We start from the raw sequence: 22,286 nt of genomic DNA, 5'->3' as shown, positions 1-22,286 counted from the left end.
TTCTTTCAGTACATGTGTTAGGTTGTTTTATCGACTTTCACACCAGCCAGTCAGCAAGAAGTATTCTGAAACTTCCTGGCAGATTAAAACTGTGTACCGGACCGAGACTCGAACTCGGGACCTTTGCCGTTCGCGGGCAAGTGCTCTACCAGCTGAGCTACCCAAGCACGACTCACGCCCCGTCCTCACAGCTTTAATTCCGCAAGTACCTCGTCTCCTACTTTCATTCTAGAAGTATCCTGTTTAGATACTGCCAAGCAGCAAATTGATGTTTTTACTGTTGACCCACCGTCATCTGAACAGGTACAGGTACCATTTTCCGTGTATTTAGGACCACCTTATGCTGCTGGGTTCGCTGAAGTGATGACTTCATTTGGATGGAAAGCTGTTACATTATATTATGATGTTCACCTTACATATCAATTGTGCGTGTAGCTCCGTAGTTCCCACGAAGCTTTTGTGATGCTATTACTCCGCTCACGATAAACTACCAAAACAGACACACAATTCAGCCTTGACCGTTTCAGAAATTCCACCTCCTTCGGACTGTTAGCTGATAATCATCCTACTTACTAAAACTCTGATCGATCATTTTGTTTACCCATGATAGTGACGTGGGGGATGTATTCAGGCTTGGGGTTGCGAGGTGCCAGGTGACCGATATTAACCGGACATATCCGCCTCGGCTTGTTACGATAGTTAGACAATGTACAGCTAACGCAATTAACTGCAAACATAGTCACAGGGATGATGTTGTTGTGTAATTTTAAATTAACTTGTCAAGAGTGCCTTGAAATGGTTTCCAAAACAAAAAAAGTTATTGATAAAGAGGTTTCAAATGAGAAGCACATGCTTAACTACAGATTGTTAATTCTTTATAAGTCTAATTAAACTAACTAAATTTTATGAATATCTTCCCTTTTTCCGTCCTAGAAGAACAGATAGCTGTTTATTTTGTTTAATGGAGAACTTTTTGTTTATTTTGACGTAAGATTGTCTTAGGAAGAAGACTGAGCAATTAGCAAGCCTGAGAACTGACGCCTTATTTTGCTCCGGTATTTGAATGAAATGATAGAATTTGTAAAAATAAAGTTGGAAAATTAATTTTGTTTCCTTCTCACTGAACAATAGAGCAACGGGCTGTACAAAGAATGCGATGATTTCAAAACAAACTTAAGTTTTTACCATTTACGAGCAGTAGTAATTTAACACCTCCATCAATTCTGATGTGCCTGTATCTGCTAGAACTGCGAGCAGCAGATTCTCAGTTCGGAGACACAATGGACATCTCTCCCGGAAATTGTGCTTGCTAAAAATGACTGCAAGTCACTGTTAAATGATCCGCAGATAATCTCGGTGACGCGCTTTGCTTACAGCAGTATTGAATCAATGGCTGCACGCGAACTGCATTCGGCACATTGCGTCTCTTTATCATGATCTGTTGAGCTCACAGTTCCAGCTAGCTTTTCTGAAACAAATCATGTATCACTTAATAATTGCGGGGAGTGTATTTCCTTTCAAATGAAACATAAATATAACCAATTTTTAACACATTCAATTTTTTTTTATTTCTCGTTCGATCTGCCGGGTACATTTTACAAAGAACAGTTAAGATTAATATAAATAACAATAAACGTTCGGAACTTACAATGTGGAAACAAATTATCAGTTATTACATTACAATTATGTCAGGGAAACTACATTATTACATTAAATGGAACACAAATCACATAAATTGAAGACAATTAATTACACAGTAACATTAAGATTATGGAGCCATTTCCTGGCATTGTCCGTTAACTTGTGGAGCGACATCAGAGAGCCGTCTCTGAAACCATGAATGTTACAAACCATAAGATGGTCCATTGTTTGTACCTCGCCGCAGTCACAACACGAATTGTCTGTGTAGCCCCATTTGGTTGTTTGATGTCTGCATCGTCCAACTCCCGTGCGAAACCTGTTTAGAGCCGACCAGTGTTTCCTGTTGAGATTGAAGCCTTCAACCCTTTTGGTTGGGTCGTGGATTAGGAGATGGTTTTCCACGACGCCTCTTCTCAGACCCTGCCATGCATTCTTCCATTCAGCATCGAGACCCTCTGTGCCCAATGTTCTGCTCCAGACGATAGGTTTCCTGGACTTGAGTCTCGTGGGTCCTCCCATGTCGGCATGTATGGGTAGCCTTGGGTTTGTTTCAATTTTTTCTACTATGTCCTGGGTTGCTTTCTACGTGTTTTTTAGATGCCATGTGTCACAGTATTTTTTCAGTGTAGCTAGATCTTCATTTACTGTTGATTCCAGGTTGTCAAACGAGTTACTTTGCGCTGTAATAGCTAAATCATCTGCGTAGGCAAATTTACGTGAGTGCAGATCAGGCAGATCTGCTATATAGATGTTGAAGAGCCAGGGAGCTAGGACTGATCCTTGCGGAAGACCATTTTTTAGGGTATGACACTTAATGGTTTCACCATTTAATTTGACCCTGAACTTCCTTTTGCTCAGCATGTTGTTCATGAGCTTCGACGTTGTTTTGTATTGGCTATCTTTGCCAGTTTTAACATGAGACCATTTAGCCATACAGTGTCGTACGCTGATGTCAGGTCAATGAGGACTATCCCTGTTTTCTTCTTTTCCTGAATGCCCCGTTCAATGTGTGTGGTAAGTGCCAGCACCTGGTCGCAGCAGCTTCTTCCTTGTCTAAAACCTGCTTGCTCCACTGGTAGTTGTTCCTCCAGTACTGGTTTAAGTCTTTCCAACAGTATCCTTTCAAAGAGTTTGTAGGTTATGCACATTAATGAGATTGGCCTGAAGTTCCCTGCGTCAGTTCCACTCTTCCCTGGTTTATGTATGGCAATGATTTTGGCTGTTTTCCATTCTCTGAGGATTTCACAGGTTTCCATTATTCTCGTGAATAGTTTGCATAGCCATTTCAGCGCTTTTTGTCCAAGATTTTTCAAAAATTCAGGGAGGATGTTGTCTGGTCCAGATGCCTTCCCTGCCCGTGTGTGTTGGAGTGCCATCTTCACCTCCTCTTCTTGGACTGCTGCCGTGAACATGTCGGCTTTTTCTTCACATTCCTGCAGTGCCACAGACAGACAGGCATACTTAGATAAAATGCGTCTGCACAGCTTGATAGAGAAAAGAATACAGTTTGCTGAGAGGAGCTTTGCTGCTTGCTTTCGTTTTATTATAAACATTTGAAAATTCGTTCCAACCATAGGCTGATTTCTGTGATATCGTTCATATGAATTCATAGTTGTACATGTTTTATTACATTTTTCATAGACAACAAAAATATTTTCTTAAGAAAAGAGCTCACATTCGCGCAAGAAAATCTTTTTGAAATATCTAAAATGTTTTAAAAGAGATGAAATTCTCAAAGCAATACTTCAGCACTTAATTGCTATCATTAATGTCGGATTATAATACTGTTTACTGATTGTTGTTTCTAATTGAAGCACGTTTAACGTTGATCTCGTAAACAAATGACTGTAGTTTATTATTAGTAAACGACTGAAATATCAGAATGAATCTATTTCTGTTGAAAATAAGTAGTCCGGATTTTTGGGCTAAATGTTAGACTAAATATGACGCTGAGTCCGGCTTTTCTATTTTTGGAGCTGGCAACCCTAATGCAGGCAGCATTTGAGCCGAACACCGCGTGACGTCTCGAGCTGGCAGCTGCACACGCAACACGTAGGAATACGTCACGACGTGACGCCTCATACGAACACTGCTTGGAGAACAGCTGAGGGCGGCGTCGGCGTTCGCAGCCTCCCTGGACCGGCGCGGCGCGGCGCGGCGGCCGGCAGCTCTTGCATAACGGCTGCAGTGGGTCACAGCTAGTGAAAGCGGGCCCAGCGCTCGCACGTGGTCTCAAGCCGGCTTCGCGCCGCCGCCGAACATAGGTTGCCTTTCCAGTCGAGACAGGGTGCAGGACATAAATGGGTCGCATTCAGCGCTTTATACACGATCCAGTCACATTAATGTGACAGCTGCGTATGTTGGACGTAAATGTGCAATAACCACTCACACTTGGCAGGAGGCAGCATTAGCATTAGCAGTGGGAGGGGGGGGGGGGGGGGGTTGTATTTGAACCGTCTCGCAGGGACGTGGAAAACAGTGCAGTCGTTGTCGTAATGCGGAAACTGAGCGAGCGATTTATCTCCGTCCAAAAGAAGATCATTGGCTTTCGGGCCAATGGTGTAAGCATTTACACAACAGCTAAGTCCGCCGCGTGCCGCAGTGGTTAAAGTATACCATGCATGGCAAAATGGTGGCGTCCAAAACCAGCACCGAGCCAACTGTGGTGCATCACGGGCCATACAAGGCAGGGCTGGACGACGGCTGTGGAGATGTATGCAGGTGAATAGACGTGAAACTGTTGATTAAATGACAGCCCTGATGCACCAAGGGGCTACCAACAGTGTAGTCTCAACAGGCGTTCAACAAATGTTGCTGCGTGTGGGCCTCTGCAGTAGGTGCCTGGTTCATCCATCTACACATGCTTCTGTTCATTGGCGACTGAAAATGGCATTTGCACAACAATACCGAAACTGGGCGTCCACTAGGTGGCCTTTTCCAATGAATCACATTCTATGCTCCATTGGACAGATGGTAGTTGGCGTCTACGGCCCTGCAATAATCATCAGAAGGGTCTAGGCCAGAGGAAGGAGTGTTATGGTTTGGAGGAAAGTTTTTGTGGCCTTCCGTGTGTGATCTCGTCATTCTGGAAGGCACAATAGATCATACATTCTTGGGGATCATGTACACACCTGCACGCAGTTTGTTTTTCCTCAGAACGATGGCGTCTACCAGCAGAACAATGCCATGGGTCACACAGTCCAACGTGTATATGTGTGGTTCAAAGAGCAAGAGGATGAGTTTACTGTACTCCCCTGGCCACTAAACTCCTTGGATTTAAAAGCCAGTCTATTGTGTGACCACCTCGCCTTCATGCCATGGATCCTCAACCAAGAAAGCTAGTGCAGCTGGCCACAGCACTGGAGTTGGCATGACTCCACATCGCTGCCGGTACCTTCCAGAACCTCACCGACACTCTTCTTGCACGTTGCAGTGGTCCGCATTGTAAAAGGTGGATCTTCAGGCTTTTGACAGGGGGTCACATTAATGTGACTACACAGAATATATACGATGTATCGTAAGTAAATGGCATCTGTCAAAAGTGGCAGTGACAGCAGTATGCATTTCACAACCATAGAGAATAATCAATCAGTGATATACAATCATTACTTGCCAATGATAAACTCATCTTGAGGTTTCAATATAACTGTTTAAGGTGGGTCACTCACTACAACTTATTTTCACAATAACTATTTCTGAAAAATTAAAAGATGCATGAAGAGAGGGAGAAAATAAAAGTCTAGCTCACATCTTTAAAAGATATTGCAATGTTGGGTGGATATTTCATGTACCTGAAGCTATTTGTAAAGGCTAGTTTCAAATATTCAAGGGCATTATTTACTGATCCTGACAATCCCATTCTATCAGTAACTTGTTAAATAGATTTGCCACATTATCCCCATTGGTTACTAATGTGTCATCTACCCTTAATTTATTTTCTCCTGTTCCTTTCTGGATCTACCAGTCTCCTCTTTCACTATATCCCATATTGTTTTTAATTTGTTCTCTGGCATTGCTATCTTCTTCTCGTAGTGCATTTGTTTAGATGTCTGAATTACTTTTTTTACTATTTTACAGTATTCCTTGTATTTAGCTAAATCATCAGCATTGGAGCTATTCTGGGTCGACAGATACATTTTCCTTTTTGTCTTACAGGTAATCCTTATTCCTTGTGCAATCCATGGTTTTATTATAGACTTCTGTTTAATTTGAGTAACTTTTAGGGGAAAACAGTTTTCAAACATGGTACTGACATTGTTCATGAATGTGTTATATTTTTCATTCATGTCATGAGCACTATAAACATCTTTACAGTTCATATCTTTGAGCAGTTTTCTAAAACACTCAATTTTTGGTTGATTGACTACTCTCCTGTACTCAGATTTAGCAGTCTTGATAATCTGCTTAGAATTTACATCTAAAACAATGAGCTGCATGTCATGATCTGATAGTACATTTATTATAGGTTTTATGATGTGATTTTGTTGCTTTGATTTGTCTATAAAAATGTTATCAATGGCTGTCCTTGAGGATTTAGTGATCCTAGTTGGAAAGTTTACAGTGTGAGTTAGATTGAAAGACAACATTACTAACTGCAGTAAATGTTTACTGGGAGATTGCATTAGAAAATCTGTATTAAAGTCACCAGCAATCAAAATTTCTTTGTTTCTTCCTGTTAAATAACCCAAAAGAGCTTCTAGATGATTTATGAATAGATGATAATTTCCTGCAGGTGCTCGGTAAATAGTTACTATTTTATAGGATCTGTTATGGAACTCTAATTCTGTTGCACATGCTTCTAGATGCTGCTCTAAACAGATTTTATTAATGTCAATGTTCTTGAATTTATGGCAGTTTTCAATAAATGTGGCAACTCCTCCTCCATCCATATCTACTCTGCAGAAGTAGGAAGCTAGCTTAAATCCTGAAATGTCTAACATATCTATACCAGTGGTCACTTGATGTTCAGAGAGGCAGATTATGTCAATTTGGTTAGATGAATTCATTTCATCTATACAAATGAGTACTTCATCAACTTTTTTTCTGAGTCCCAGAATGATCTGGTGTAATAAAGATAACTGATACTGCATACTAATGGAATTATAACTGCTTTGGTGAAGATGAACTGGCAGTTTCTGATTACTTTCTGCTAAACATTGTTTAAATGGAGGCTATATGCTAAAATCTGACCCCTGTTCATCTGTTTTCAGAGAGAGAGAGAGAGAGAGAGAGAGAGAGAGAGAGAGAGAGAGAGAGAGAGAGAGAGTTTATAAACTTATACCGTAGATAACACATTGTTATGGCAGTATTTAGATGAAAATCCCATAACAAAAAAATATTCACTCAATGAAAAGATTATAAAACTACAATGATTTTGAGCATAAAGTTTGTACAAAAAGATAGATCTGAAAAACATCACTTGTTTTAGTAGCACTTACTTTTTGTACATTGTTAAATCATATTGTCTGTCTGTTGCAGATTTGCAGTGTGTGATATCAAGTCAAGTTCCTTACACACTACAGGCCTTCTGGGGAGTTTCTATCAGAGAGCTGCACCTTTTCCTATGGAGACCTTGGAGTGTACTGCAAAAGGAAGTGGAACAAGGAAACTTACTGCAGGGTTTCTATCAACAGAAGGGAGCAGTTGTACAGTATCCTTTCATTATTATATGTGTGTTCATTATTATCACTAAACAAGGTCTGAGAGAAAATAAGCCTAATAGTATCTTAAAATGAAACAAAAACAGCAGCCAAGAAATTTTATATGACGTGCGAAACAATTATTATCTCTTATTTAACTCTTCTGCCTTAGTCTAAGGCATCAAGTTCTTTATAAAATAGTATGGTAGAAGTTCATGAAATAATTTTCACTGCTTCAGTCACTCTTTACTAATATTTAACTAGCACGACACATCTTGGCAGCATGTTGCCATTGCAGGTGCGTTCCATTTACATGTACATTACATTATTTTGAGTGTGAATAAGTCTATTTGGTGTGTGTGCCAATGAGATTACGTGCTGAAATACAATCATTTTTGTTGGGAATTTAGTTGTCTGGCACACATCACACGATAACACTTTCACATGCGAATATAAACAGCTGTCTAAATGCATTGTGCTAGTTACTTAACAGTGAAAAGTCACTGAATCATTAGAAATTATTTCATGTAGTTGCAGTCCTCAAAACATTACATACAAAATGGATGAATTTAAGCTTAAATATGGTGGAAGCTTGGTTGTGCTTCAGTGAATGCTGCACACTGTGCTGGGACAGAATAAACATTACACAATCATAAATCAAATGAACTCCCACAGTTTTCTGTGGTAAATGAAGTCCAATTAATATACCAAGAGGGGAGGAGTAATAATAATTGAGTCTCCTTACATGTACATATCTTGTTTGACAAATGATGGACTTCATCTCCTGTGCTTGAAGGCAGAAATTGACAACTCGAGCAATAAAGTAAAAACTATCTGGAAATTTGTAAAGAAGGAAATGGGGAAAAATGCAGTTTGTAGTGAAAATATCCAAATCAAAAGTGAGGGTAATCTTGTTAGTGATCCAAAAACAGTTGCAGACACATTCAACAATTATTTTTTAACAGTAACAGTAAAAATAGGGTTACAAGGGTCCATGAAACAAGCCATCAATCTTTTGAAAGTTAGAGTAGCTGGTTCAGTACAACACATGAAGGTAAAAACAGTCACTGTTCAAGAAATTGAAAGAGATATTAAATCCCTGAAAAGTAAAAACTCTGCTGGAATTGACAACATTTCTAACAAATTATTAATATACTTCTCCAGCCATGTAAGTAAAGTCCTTTGCCACATTTTTGATGCGTTACTTAAGCAAGGAAAAGTTCCTGAGAGCCTTAAGTATGCAGTTTTAAAACCGCTGTATAAGAAGGGGGATAAGACGGATACTGCTAACTGTAGGCAAATATTACTATTGAAAAGCTTTCCAAAGGTTTTAGACAAACTAATGCATGCCAGGATAGTTAAGCATCTCAGTGAACACAATACCTTCAGCAAAAGTCAGTTTGGATTTCAGAAAGGTTTGTCAACAGAAGATGCAATATTTGCATTTACTGGCAAACTCTTGGAATCTATCAACAAAAAACTGAAAGTGATTGGCATATTTTGTGACCTAACAAAAGCATTTGACTGTGTAAATCACCAAATTTTTTTACAAAAAGCTGCACGTCTCGGTATAAGTGGTGTAGCAGGGAAATGGCTTGATTCATATCTGTCAAACAGGAAACAAAAAGTTGTAGATAGTCAAGATGGTGTCCCAGTATCTTTAGAATGGGGTACCATCACATGTGGAGTGCCACAGGGCTCAGTTCTGGGCCCCCCTACTTTTTATTATATTTATAAATGATCTCCCTCTCCCTACGGAATATTGTAGATTCACCATTTTCATGGATGACACTACACTACTTATTGATAATTCAGTAGATATACTTGAGGTAACAGCAAATAAGGTTTTAAATGAAACGGTGAACTGATTCAACATTAACGGTCTTTCTTTAAATTACTGTAAAACAAACTACACTCAGTTCCACAAAACATCCAAAGATGAGGAAATAGTAGTAAAAATAGGTGAGCAGATAATAACCAGGGTAGATTCCGCAAAATACCTAGGCTTGCATATTGATAGCAAACTGAATTGGTCAAACCACATCGTGAATCTATGCAAAAGACTAAGTTCAGCAACATATGCATTGCACATTGTTTCTTCTAATAGAAATATGGAAACCATGAAGTCAGCGTATTACAGTTACTTTCATGCAATTATGGCATTTGGAATTATATTTTGGGGAAATCGGCCACTGGCTAAAAAAGTACTGTGTGTACAAAAAAGAGCCATAAGGATCATGCGTGGAGTCCATCCTAGAGCCACATGCAGGAATCTTTATAAGAAGCTTGAAATACTTACATCCACTGCGTAATATATATTTTCGTTGATGTGCTTCATAAGGAAAGAAAAATCCATCTTTAAGCTGAATAGTGCATATCACAGTCGCAATACTCGAAGGAAACATGATATCCACTATGAACAGCCAGATCTAAGTATGGTGCAGAAAGGAGTCCATTTCAGTGGCTGTAAGATTTTTAGTGCCCTCCCTGTGTTTAGTAGACGATGATCTCTTGTTTAAAAAAAAAAAAATTAAGGCAGTTCCTATTGCAAGGATCATTTTATACAATAGAAGAGTTCCTGAACTACAGTGTTTAATATTTCTTGTATTGTAAATTGCAAATGTATGCCCAAATTTGTATTTGTAATACCGAATATTTTTATTGTAAACATACATTTTGCAATATTTATTTCTCTGTAACACTTATTATTTTGTAATCTTTATCTATCTCTCAAATGTATTTTTTGTACTGGGACCTAAGTTGCTGTTTGCTGTTTTTGTTTTGTTTTATGTATTACCATAAATTCTGCCCAAAAGCTTGTAAAATTGACACGTTCCATATCCTGCGATAGTGTCACAACATGGATCACCGGAACAAGAGATAAATAAATAAATAAATAAATAAATAAAGAGGAAGTAACTTTCAATACTATAGAACTGAACACTTGCTGCAATTTTAAATTGTTGTTGGTTGGCAGTCTTGAGTCACAGATGCATCACATTGTTGTAACTATGAATGTACTGAAGTCTCCAAACATACAAAAACAGCAACAAGCACATTAATTGCCTGTAAATGCCGAGATATTAATTAAATAATAATCTACTATTTCTGTAATATATGTGCAAGCAGTGCCAAGATTTCATTTTTAAATCCATAAACCAAAGTGACACTACTGACATTGTTGAACATAAAGATGAACACACAAAATGTAGTACACATGGAACTGTGGATAACGCAGACAACAATATTAATAGAAAATTAATAATCAGTCATATATAGTAGTCAATTCTGATTGTATTAACATCAAATGCTTGAGCTAGTTTATAGTAACATTTAAGTCTGACAGTTATGTGTAAGGCTATCAAAAAATGCATCCATTCTTCCCCTACCACCCATGTAATATAAATCTCATTTACAAAACTAGAAGTCATGCTGAATAATTGTTGGGAACCCGTAAGTCCTCCAGTACCTGTCTGGATAAATCCTATCAAAGGAAGGTGACGGTATACCACCTTCAGTAGTGCTATGCCTAATAAACTACTGTAGTGTTCAAACCAGTCTTCAGATTGATTCTCTCTCTCCCCTCGCCCCCCTCCGCCCTCATGGCCCCCCCACCTCATTTTTTCACACACCATCTTACCACTGCTGAAATAATAACACCGAAAACACTAAAAATAAAATCCCATTCTGTACATTAAAACATCTGCTGAGACTTAACTTATCCATTGTGTGATTTTTCACTCCACAATATTGCAGAACATACAGTTATGTAACACTGTTGACTTTCATTCTTTGACTTCTGAAAATTTGTTAATCAGGAGAAAAAAACACAAACACACACACACACACACACACACACACACACACACTAAAAGCAGTGATTCAAAATACTGAGTATGATTACTTAATTGTCAGTAACACTTAGGTACACAAGTAAATAAATTATTAAGAAAGGTACATAATAACAATAAACCTTGGAAAAGATTTTAAAGTTTCCTTTCGGAGGGAGAGGGGCTGGGATGTTTGATATAGGAAGAGTGACCATATTTTTTTCCCTTTAGGACTGTCAGTTGCTTGGGCCTCTTATGAATTTTTATATGCCACATCCCCTCCTTTTCATCAGCTTCTCTATCAGCATCTAAAAGAAAGAGAATGTATTCCATGCAAAAAATTCCATAGTTCGATTTTGTAAAATTTCTGGAAATTTATTTTACAAGCTTGGGTTTAGAGTACTGAACATTACCTACTTTTGTTTGCTAATTCTATTTATGTGGCAAAATATCTTTACAATCATTCTGCTCAATGTCAGTGAGTATGCAATAAGACTTCCTTAACACAATACTAGCAAGTCCAACCATGGAGATGAACTGTTTACACTGTACCTGCCTCAGCCAGAGCTTGACTTGGGTACTCCACCACGCCTGTGTTATCCTCTGGTGGTTTTCCTGATAAGGAAAGACAGTCAAACAATGCATCCTGATGAGACGGTAAGATGCTAGTATAAAAATATATGCAAGAAATGTCGGCAGTATATAACACTTGATGATTAATGAAGTATGTTGTGTTCAACCATTTCAGGTGGCTTTAATCAATGTAATTCACATAAAGGATTCTGTTTGTACATTGCCAACAAGTATTCTTGCTCAGTATCTGAAGCAAGCAAATGGTCAACTCTCCTGTTTGAAGGTATGTTAGTTAGAATGTCTGCACTTTCTGCACTCGTGTGTAGAGCGTGGCGTACACACACACACACACACACGTCTCTGATGAATGATTACAACCTCTGCCTGGCCTCGGCCTTGACAGTCCTATTGTTGTGCCCATTAAAGCAGAATTTTACATTCCCAATTGATAGAGGTATCCCAGATTAGTCTAATAAAGATATTCACGTTATCGATATGCATTAACAGGAACAGTAAAACATGAAGAATAATCGGTACTCCAGCAGTGCTTCAGGATGGCAGCAGCAGTTTGTGCAGGCCAGGGAGGGTGGTGTCATCATCATTGGAGCACTAATTACTCTTCATGTTTTAATGTTCATGTTAATGGATATTGATGAAACAAATATCACAAAAGACTAATTTGCAACCGCTCTATCAACTGGGCGCATAAAATTCTGCTTTAAAAATCATTTTGTTTACAACAGGAAACAAACCAATGCTTTTCGTCAACTCTGGGTGTCGCATGAAAGATGTGATGAGCAGTATTTGTTTGAACTAGCTCCAGCTACACTTTGCAAAAATAAAGTTGCAAATATATCCCAAAATACAGGAGAAACTGTGTAAATGCCAGTCTGAGGAGTGAGAGGGTGTCAGGTTAAGAGTCGTCAAGCACAAACATCCATCTTCTACCTGCTACTAAAGCTCCACAAACCCAAGTTAACTAGCCTCCATATTGGATCATGATTGGTGATAATACCTGCAAAGATATATCATCTACCTTAGATGAACAGCATATCCAACCAATTTCTTGCAGCCTCTCTTCCTGCATCTAAAGACCTAATCACATCCTCCCCTGCCTTTCCACAGCTACTGTATTACAACTGAACAATTATTTGCTTGTCCCAGTACACTAACATCCAAGGGGCATTGGAAGAGCCCGTGCAAAAATAAAAATTACTTAAGTGTTTGGGGTAAACCTTTTTTATTTTTCGACACAGTCTCCTTTTAGACTTATACACTTCATCCAATGCTGTTCTAATTTATTGATTCCTCCCGAATAATAGGAATTGACAAGTCTGCAAAATAGCTACTAGTTGCTGCAATCACCTCCTCGTCTGCATAAAATCTTCATCCCGCCAGCCATTTCTTCAAATTGTGGAACAAATAGTAGTCAGAGAGAGTCAAGTCCGGAGAATCGGGGGGGATGTGAAATGAGTTGTAATCCTATTTCCATTAATTTTGCAACCAAAACTACTGGGGTGTGTGCTGGTGCATTGTCGTGATGGGAAAGGACTTCTTTGCGGTCCAATCGCCGGCGTTTTTCTTGCAGCTTGGTTTTCAAATGGTCCAATAACGATGAATAATATGCACCTGTAATAATTTTGCCCTTTTCCAGATAGTCGATAAGGATTATCCCTTGCAAATCCCAAAAGACAGTTGCCATAACCTTTCGGGCCGAAGGAATGGTCTTCACCTTTTTCGGTGCAGATTCTCCCTTGGTAACCCATTGTTTGGATTGTTCTTTGGTCTCAGGAATGTAGTAATGTACCCATGTTTAATCCACAATGGCGAAATGATGCTTAAAGGTCTGCAGATTCTTCCTGAACAGCTGCAAACAGTTCTTGCAATACTTAACATGATTCCGTTTTTGGCAAAGTGTGAGCAATCGCGGAACCCATCTTGCAGATATCTTTCTCATGTCCAAATGTTTATGCAAAATATTATGTACCCATTCATTTGAGATGCCCACAGCACTAGCAATCTCGCACACCTTAACTCTTCTGTCATTCATCATCACATCATGGATTGTATCAATGATTTCTGGATTCGTAACCTCCACAGGGCGTCCAGAACGTTCACCACCATTTGTCCCCCACATGGCCACTCTGAAAATTTTGAAACCACTTACAACCTGTTCTAATCGAAGGTGCAGTCACCATAACGTTTATCAAGCTTCTCTTTAGTCTCCTGAGGCGTTTTGCCTTTCATAAAGTAATGTTTGATCACCACACAAAATTCTTTTTCATCCATTTTTTGACAATCACTCGTCTTCCTTGATTCACACAAATGCCAAACACAAAGAAATAGATCAATATGGCAGAGACTTGGTGTGCGTTCTTTCCAAAATACTACTAACTAAACATGACCTTGATACGCGCAAGTGGTGCCATCTCTTGGACACTGCACGGACTTTCCAAATGCCCCTCGTATGGTCTTGGTTAAACCCACCACCTTGTACCTGGCCGTTTTAGCAATCCACATTCTGATCGATAATTGTTTCTGTTTTACAATTGTGAACAGTACATGCATGGTACCTTTCTACACCAGCCTTTTTATGGGTCACTTAGATGGAACCATGTCATTACAAGACCAAATAAAATTGAAAGTATATATTTGTTATTACAGACTAAATAAGTGGATTAATTCTGAAACTGTCCTGTCAAACATCATGTATGGATCAGTGTGTGGCAGTTTTGGGAACACCTTTTGGATTTGCAGATAATGGTGATACCTCTTGTCACATAACTTTTCTTTTACATGCTTTTACCTTGAGGTTTTTTGCTCCCTTTAACAAGTTTGGCTTAAGCACAGGAAAATTACTTATCGACTCATTTTATGTTTAACGATATTCATAAATGATGCAAAAATACTGTTCTTTAAATATCATGAATTTAAATTTCTGTTACAGCAATTATATCTAGCAACTGGTAATCCTCTCACCTACGATGATGAACATCCTACGCAGTCTCCTGCAGTAGTGTGTACAGAAGATGAAGTAGGATCAGTGTGGCAGTCTGCAGGGGAACAACTGTGTGTTGTATGCCAACATTTTCCCCTTTCAAGAGCTCTTCTACCTTGCCGCCATACCTGCATCTGTGCCAGCTGCTTTGGTAAACTTGATCGCTGTCCAATGTGTCGCAGTCCAATACGCAGCTACTTTTGCATACGAAGTGAAGAGTACATGCCTGTTGAGCCAGGAATCAAGCCATCTGCAAAGATGGCACAACCAATGCGCTGGCTTCATGATCTCAATGACCGCCTTACAGATTTCTTAGGATTTCAGCGGTGAAATCTGTGGAGTGAAAAAGATGTTACCATTTGAACTGAAACTGCGATTTGTGGTTACGCACTACAGTTGTAAAATAAAGGGCACAGTGTGCCTAAACTGTAAATACCATTACATAAAGGTTTCTGCTGTGTAGAAAGAGGAGGAGGAGGGGGAAGTAGAGAGAGAATGAATGAATGAATGAATGTGTGTGTGTGTGTGTGTGTGTGTGTTATTTATGTAGAAAGAAGTATCCATCATGCAAAGTCACCCGCAGTTTTATCTGCACTTTGCTGCAAGACTTAACATCATTTGATAAACTGACCAAATTGTTGTATTTCATGAAATTGTAGCTACATATTTAATTTCAGAGAGTGATTTCTCTGCTTATTACATCTGGGGAAATGTAAAAATACTCTGTAGAATGATATTCCATTCATAGACAACTAACAAGAATGATTGTTCTGTTTCATAGAACATGTAAATAGTAGTTAAGTATTCCTAAAATAAAAAGTGATATGCTGATTTGTGTTTTGTATTGATTTATGTTGCTCTTTTTTTTTGTTACACTGATCTTTTAGTAGCATTTTCTCTGCACATTGAGATAATGTTAACAATGTTTGATGGTTTCTATGAAATGATATCCAGTTGCCCTGTTGCTTACACATGGAATATCTTGTGTGCATGTGCGCGCTTTCTACATCTCCTCCTAAAACAATGGACTGATTTCAATCAGACTTAGTACAGATATCCCTTACTGTCAGGCAAGAGTCACTTTGGGGCTAAGAACCACCTACGTACCATCGTTCACGAGACATGACGTCACAAACAGTGAGATACGCGAAAAACTGTACATTGTGTGTGACGTTTAAATTTATTACTTCTGTGCAACTAACTCTATTTGCAATTAATATTGCAGACAGTATCCACATGTGCTGCTGAATGAATGTACCTACAAAATTAGATCATTGTACGAAACACAGTTCAAGAGATACCCTTTATTCCAACAGATCACCTCTTTCACTTTACGAGACTGCAGTTTCAACTGACACTTGCATTTGCCATTACAATTCATACGTGTCACAGGGGCAGCCTATTTAATACTGCAGAGTGGATTTGACATCTCCATGTTTTTCTCTTGCACAACTTTGTTTGTTCAAGGGTGGACTCGTGCAAGAATTTCTTCATTGTTACTCTTGAACACATAACTAGAAACGTTGTTTATAATAAAGTTCTGAGTTAAATAAAGATTACAGATACTTCATATTTTGGATACATGTTTCTTAATTTGCATACTGCACTTATACATTTGTGCATTATGCAAATTTCTTTATACAACTGTTACATAGTTTCAAAGGAGTTTTATGAATATATGGAATGAATTTTTTTTTAATTATATGACAAAACGCAGTTCATTTCTAATACGAAACTGACAAAATGAATACTCAGGCAATACTGGATTTGTCAGCTAGTGTGATTATGAACAGAGCATTGTGCACTGAAATATGTTGCACTCCCATCAGATAGTCCAGAATGAGGCCAAGTCCAACCCAGTTGAGTTGTATGTTGCTGAAGCAAAACAAAAATAGGTTAATAAGATGTATTACATTCATATGGAAAACAAAGTGCAGACAAATGAAGTATGCTGCTGAAAATAAAACAATTAAAAAAATGTTCAGTGTGTCCCTGCTTTCCTGCGCCAAAACTGTTTTATGTTTTTGCCCAATGATCAAATCCCCAGGGTAATATAAGAAGGCCAACTGCAGAGTGTAGAGTGTACAGTAGAGAGTAGTGTGCGTGTTGTTGTGTCATAGGGCACTAAAGTAACACCTTGCAACATGCAGAGATATAAGTTTTTTCATGTTGTGGCAAAAATTTGGAAATATCAAATTCATATTAACAAATCTTCATAAAATTACTACATTTTATCTGGTCATTGTTGATTCAGTGACTTTTAATGTTTAAATTCAAGCATTTAAACAAAGAATTGACTTCCGAGACTCATACCAGTTCCAAGTAGATTATACTAAACAGAGGCCCTCCTATCATTTTACTATACAAGGAATCAAAATGTAATACTTCTCACTCTCTACATTATATGCCAAAGTTTGTCACAAACACAACAAAATACATGACACTTGGCCTTTACTACCTACAGTCCAATCAGTTGCAAGCCCACACCAAGAATGCCCCATGATACCACAAATGTCATCCTGCTTCTACCGGTTCATTATGTGTCCTGAATTTCCAAGCAAAACTGCTTTACATCTACAACCACAAATCTGTTTGTAACACTTTTTAACAAGCACTGGTGTTTCATTTCTCCTTTAACCTACGTGACTCTGTACACTAGTTCCAGTCCAAATGGGTGGTAGACTGATGTGTGTAATAAATTCGCTGAGATTCACAGATTTTACACAAGGGAAAAGAAATTTTAGAGCAGGCTTGTCCCGAGTGAGAAGCACTCTTTTGTGTTGAATGGAGGTTTAAAAGAGGTTACTTTTTCACAGGCACTCAGCATGGCAGATCCATGCAAACCACCACTTCCGTCATTCGCAAATTTTCCTCCTGGCCCTTTTCATTCATATAGCCTCCATGCTTATGTAGCTCCATAAACATTAAATAGAAAAATTATAATTGTTAGGTAGGATGAAATGCTTCAATTAAATGATCTGCATAGATTAGATTAGATTTACTTTCATTCCAATTGATTCGCAGTGAGGAGGTCCTCCAGGATGTAGAACATGTCAGAAAAACAACAATATCTTACAAATATTTACAACTCAAAACAAATAAGCTAATGTACCATTCCACAGGTCCCAAGTGGCATGGTCATCATTTTTTTAATGAATGCTATATGCACTGAATTTAAAATAAGTTTTTTATTTATTTATAAGGTAATAAACATGTAATACAACTACTAAAAACTTATTTACAATGAACACATTACTGCACTGAACTGGTGCAGAAGTTAGATTGTACTTACACAAACACGCATACACACGTATTTACAATGAACACACAACTGCACTGAAATTGTGCAGAAGTTTTATTGTACTTATATACAGGGTGTTACAAAAAGGTACGGCCAAACTTTCAGGAAACGTTCCTCACACACAAAGAAAGAAAATATGTTATGTGGACATGTGCCCGGAAACGCTTACTTTCCATGTTAGAGCTCATTTTATTACTTCTCTTCAAATCACATTAATCATGGAATGGAAACACACAGCAACAAAACGTACAAACAGCGTGACTTCAAACACTTTCTTACAGGAAATGTTCAAAATGTCTTCCGTTAGCGAGGATACATGCATCCACCCTCTGTGGCATGGAATTCCTGATGCGCTGATGCAGCCCTGGAGAATGGCGTATTGTATCACAGCCGTCCACAATACGAGCACGAAGAGTCTCTACATTTGGTACCGGGGTTGCGTAGACAAGAGCTTTCAAATGCCCCCATAAATGAAAGTCAAGAGGGTTGAGGTCAGGAGAGCACGGAGGCCATGGAATTGGTCCGCCTCTACCAAGCCATTGGTCACCAAATCTGTCGTTGAGAAGCCTACGAACACTTAGACTGAAATGTGCAGGAGGTCCATCGTGCATGAACCACATATTGTGTCATACTTGTAAAGGCACATGTTCTAGCAGCACAGGTAGAGTATCCCATATGAAATCATGACAATGTGCTCCATTGAGCGTAGGTGGAAGAACATGGGGCCCAATCAAGACATCACCAACAATGCCTGCCCAAACGTTCACAGAAAATCTGTGTTGATGACGTGATTGCACAACTACTTGCGGATTCTCGTCAGCCCACACATGTTGACTGTGAAAATTTACAATTTGATCACGTTGGAATGAAGCCTCATCCGTAAAGTGAACATTTGCACTGAAATGAGGATTGACACATTGTTGGATGAACCATTCGCAGAAGTGTACCCGTGGAGGCCAATCAGCTGCTGATAGTGCCTGCACACGCTGTACATGGTACGGAAACAACTGGTTCTCCCGTAGCACTCTCCATACAGTGACATGGTCAACGTTACCTTGTACAGCAGCAACTTCTCTGACGCTGACATTAGGGTTATCGTCAACTGCACGAAGAATTGCCTCGTCCATTGCAGGTGTCCTCGTCATTCTAGGTCTTCCCCAGTCGCGAGTCATAGGCTGGAATGTTCCGTGCTCCCTAAGACGCCGATCAATTGCTTCGAGCGTCTTGCTGTCGGGACACTTTCGTTCTGGAAATCTGTCTCGATACAAACTTACCGTGCCACGGCTATTGCCCCGTGCTAATCCATACATCCAAAGGGCATCTGCCAACGCTACATTTGTAAACATTGCACTGACTGCAAAACCACGTTCGTGATGAACACTAACCTGTTGATGCTACGTACTGATGTGCTTGATTCTAGTACTGTAGAGCAATGAGTCGCATGTCAACACAAGCACCGAAGTCAACATTACCTTCCTTCAATTGGGCCAACTGGCGGTGAATCGAGGAAGTACAGTACATACTGACGAAACTAAAATGAGCTCTAACATGGAAATTAAACGTTTCCGGACACATGTCCACATAACATCTTTTCTTTATTTGTGTGCGACGAATGTTTCCTGAAAGTTTGGCCGTACCTTTTTTTACACCCTGTATATACATGCAAATCAGTTGGTTCTCCTGAGAAATCAATCAATGGAGTAGGAGGAGTTGGCCACCAATAAATCCTTGAGGCTTCTCTTAAACTAAATTTCATTGGTTGTTAAGCTTTTTATGGCTGCTGGCAAGTTATTGAAAATGTGTGTTCCTGAATAATGCACACCTTTTTGTACAAGACTACGTGACTTTAAATCCTTGTGAAGATTATTCTTATTTCTAGTATTGATTCCATGAATTGAGCTGTTGGTTTGAAAAAGTGATATATTTTTAATGACAAATTTCATTAAGGAATAAATATATTGGGAAGCAGTAGTTAGTATCCCTAGTTCCCTAAACAGGCTTCTGCACGTTTTTGTGCCCGGAAAACTTTAGCTTGGCTTGATGAATTGCCCCAAAAAATAATCCCATATGACATTATGGAATGAAAGTAAGCATACTATACCAGCTTTTTCATTTTTATATCCCCTATGTCTGACACAATTCACATTGCAAATAGAGATTTGTTAAGACGCTTCAGCAGTTCTGTGGTGTGCACCTCCAAGTTGAATTTATTATCAATCTGTAATCCCAAGAATTCAACACTGTCCACTTCTTCTATCTTCTTGTCATCGCATGTTAGACACCCCTTACAAGTTCTGAACTGCATGTAGTGTGTTTTTTCAAAGTTTAGTGAGAAAGAAATGGCTACGAACCAGTGATTAATGTCCACAAATATTTTATTAGCTGATCTTTCTAAGACTACGCTTGATTTGCTATTTATTGCAATGTTTGTATCATCGGCAAACAAAACAAAATTGGCTTCTGGTAATGTTACTGATGAAAGGTCATTGATATATATACAACAAAAAGTAAGGGCCCTAAAATGGGACCCCACATGTAATTAGTTCCCAGTTGGATGATGCCTGATAGCTTGATACATGTCTCTTTCCTAATAACACCCTTTGTTTCCTGCCAGAGATATAAGATTTGAACCATTTTGCAGCATTTCCTGTTAAACTATAATATTCTAGTTTACTTAAAAGGATATTGTGATTTACACAGTCAAATGCCTTTGACAGATCACAAAATATACCAGTTGCCTGCAATTTTTTGTCTAATGAATTAAGCACATTTTCACTGTAAGTGTAGATAGCCTTCTCAATACCAGAACCTTTTAGAAATCCAAACTGTGACTTTGACAGTATGTTATTTGAGATAAGATGGTTATAAAGCCGATTGTTTCTAAAATTTTTGAGAATGCCAGCAAAAGGGAAATTGGACTGAAATTTGATGCTATTTCTTTATCTCCCTTCTTAAACAGTGGCTTAACTTCAGCATATTTCAACCATTCAGGAAATATTCCACTGAAATGACTGGTTACACAGATGGCTTAATATGTTACTTACAAGGGAACCTCCCCATCGCACCCCCCTCAGATTTAGTTATAAGTTGGCACAGTGGATAGGCCTTGAAAAACTGAACACAGATCAATCGAGAAAACAGGAAGAAGTTGTGTGGAACTATGAAAAAAATAAGCAAAATATACAAACTGAGTAGTCCGTGTGTAAGATAGGCAACATAAAGGATACTGAGAGCTCAGGAGCACCATGATCCCATGGTTAGCATGAGCAGCTGCGGAACAAGAGATCCTTAGTTCGTCTTCCCTCGAGAGAAAATTTTTACTTTCTTTATTTTCGCAAAGTTATGATGTGTCCATTCGTTCATTGACGTCTCTGTTCACTGTAATAAATTTAGTGTCCGTGTTTTGCGACCGCAGTGCAAAACCATGCGATTAGTAGACGAAAGGACGTGCTTCTCCAATGGGAACCGAGAACATTTGATCGCAAGGTCATAGGTCAACAGATTCCTCCACAGGAAAACACATCTAATATATTCTATACGACACTGGTGACGGCATGTGTGTCACATGACAGGAATATGTTGTCGACCCACCTAACTTGTACACTTGGTGAATGGGTAAAAAGATTCTTCTACCTTCCCCGATTTAGGTTTTCTTGTGGATGTGATAATCACTCCCAAAAAAGTGATGAAAACATAAGAGTTTGTCACTTAAACTGCAACAAATGAATGCAACAGTTTCACAGTCGCACAGTTTTCCCTGTGCTCTGTCAAAACATATGTTTTTAACGTTTTCAAATTTTTCCATGTGTAGACAGTCAAATCCTGCATATGTCCAAGCAAATCTGAACATGTCGTGGAATTTTGGAGAGCGAAGTTGATTACGTGTAAGTGCCTGAACTTTGATAATCGTCTGAAAATAAAAAATTAAACTTTTTCACTCGAGGGAAGACTTGAACCAAAGACCTCTCGTTCCGCAGCTGCTCACGCTAACCATGGGACCGCAGTGCTCCTGAGCTCACAGTATCCTTGATGTTGCCTATCTTACACATGGACTACTCAGTTTGTATATTTTGCTAATTTTTTTCATAGTTCCTGTTTTCTCGATTGATCTGTGTTCAGTTTTTCAAGGCCTATCCACTGTGCCAACTTATAACTAAATCTGAGGGGGGTGCGATGGGGAGGTTCCCTTGTTAGCTCAGAATCACATTCCTTAATTAGCTTTGTTGATATTTCATCATACCCACTAGGTGGTTTTTTGATTTTAAAGATTTTATGATGGACATTATTTCTGTTGGGGTAGTGAG

At 38.8% G+C, this 22,286-nt stretch overlaps 1 protein-coding gene across 3 annotated transcripts in view; it reads left to right on the top strand.

Annotated features, from left to right (window-relative positions):
• Positions 1-15,493, top strand: part of LOC126259833 (cell growth regulator with RING finger domain protein 1-like) — a 443,331-nt gene extending 427,838 nt beyond the window's left edge. For 2 of the 3 annotated variants that reach the window (XM_049956879.1, XM_049956878.1), the window contains exons 4-7: positions 7,120-7,291; positions 11,626-11,767; positions 11,859-11,966; positions 14,631-15,493. In XM_049956879.1, the coding sequence (XP_049812836.1) occupies positions 7,120-7,291; positions 11,626-11,767; positions 11,859-11,966; positions 14,631-15,011 (803 nt within the window). In that variant the 3' untranslated portion in view covers positions 15,012-15,493. The remainder of the gene's footprint in view (positions 1-7,119; positions 7,292-11,625; positions 11,768-11,858; positions 11,967-14,630) is intronic. The other variant, XM_049956880.1, reaches the window with a different exon arrangement.
• The last annotated feature ends 6,793 nt before the right edge of the window (positions 15,494-22,286 follow it).

This window comes from Schistocerca nitens, chromosome 5, assembly GCF_023898315.1.
Source record: "Schistocerca nitens isolate TAMUIC-IGC-003100 chromosome 5, iqSchNite1.1, whole genome shotgun sequence".
Taxonomy (NCBI): domain Eukaryota; kingdom Metazoa; phylum Arthropoda; class Insecta; order Orthoptera; family Acrididae; genus Schistocerca; species Schistocerca nitens.
The sequence above is the reverse complement of the archived record's forward strand: the minus strand, read 5'-3'. Positions and strand labels throughout refer to the sequence as shown.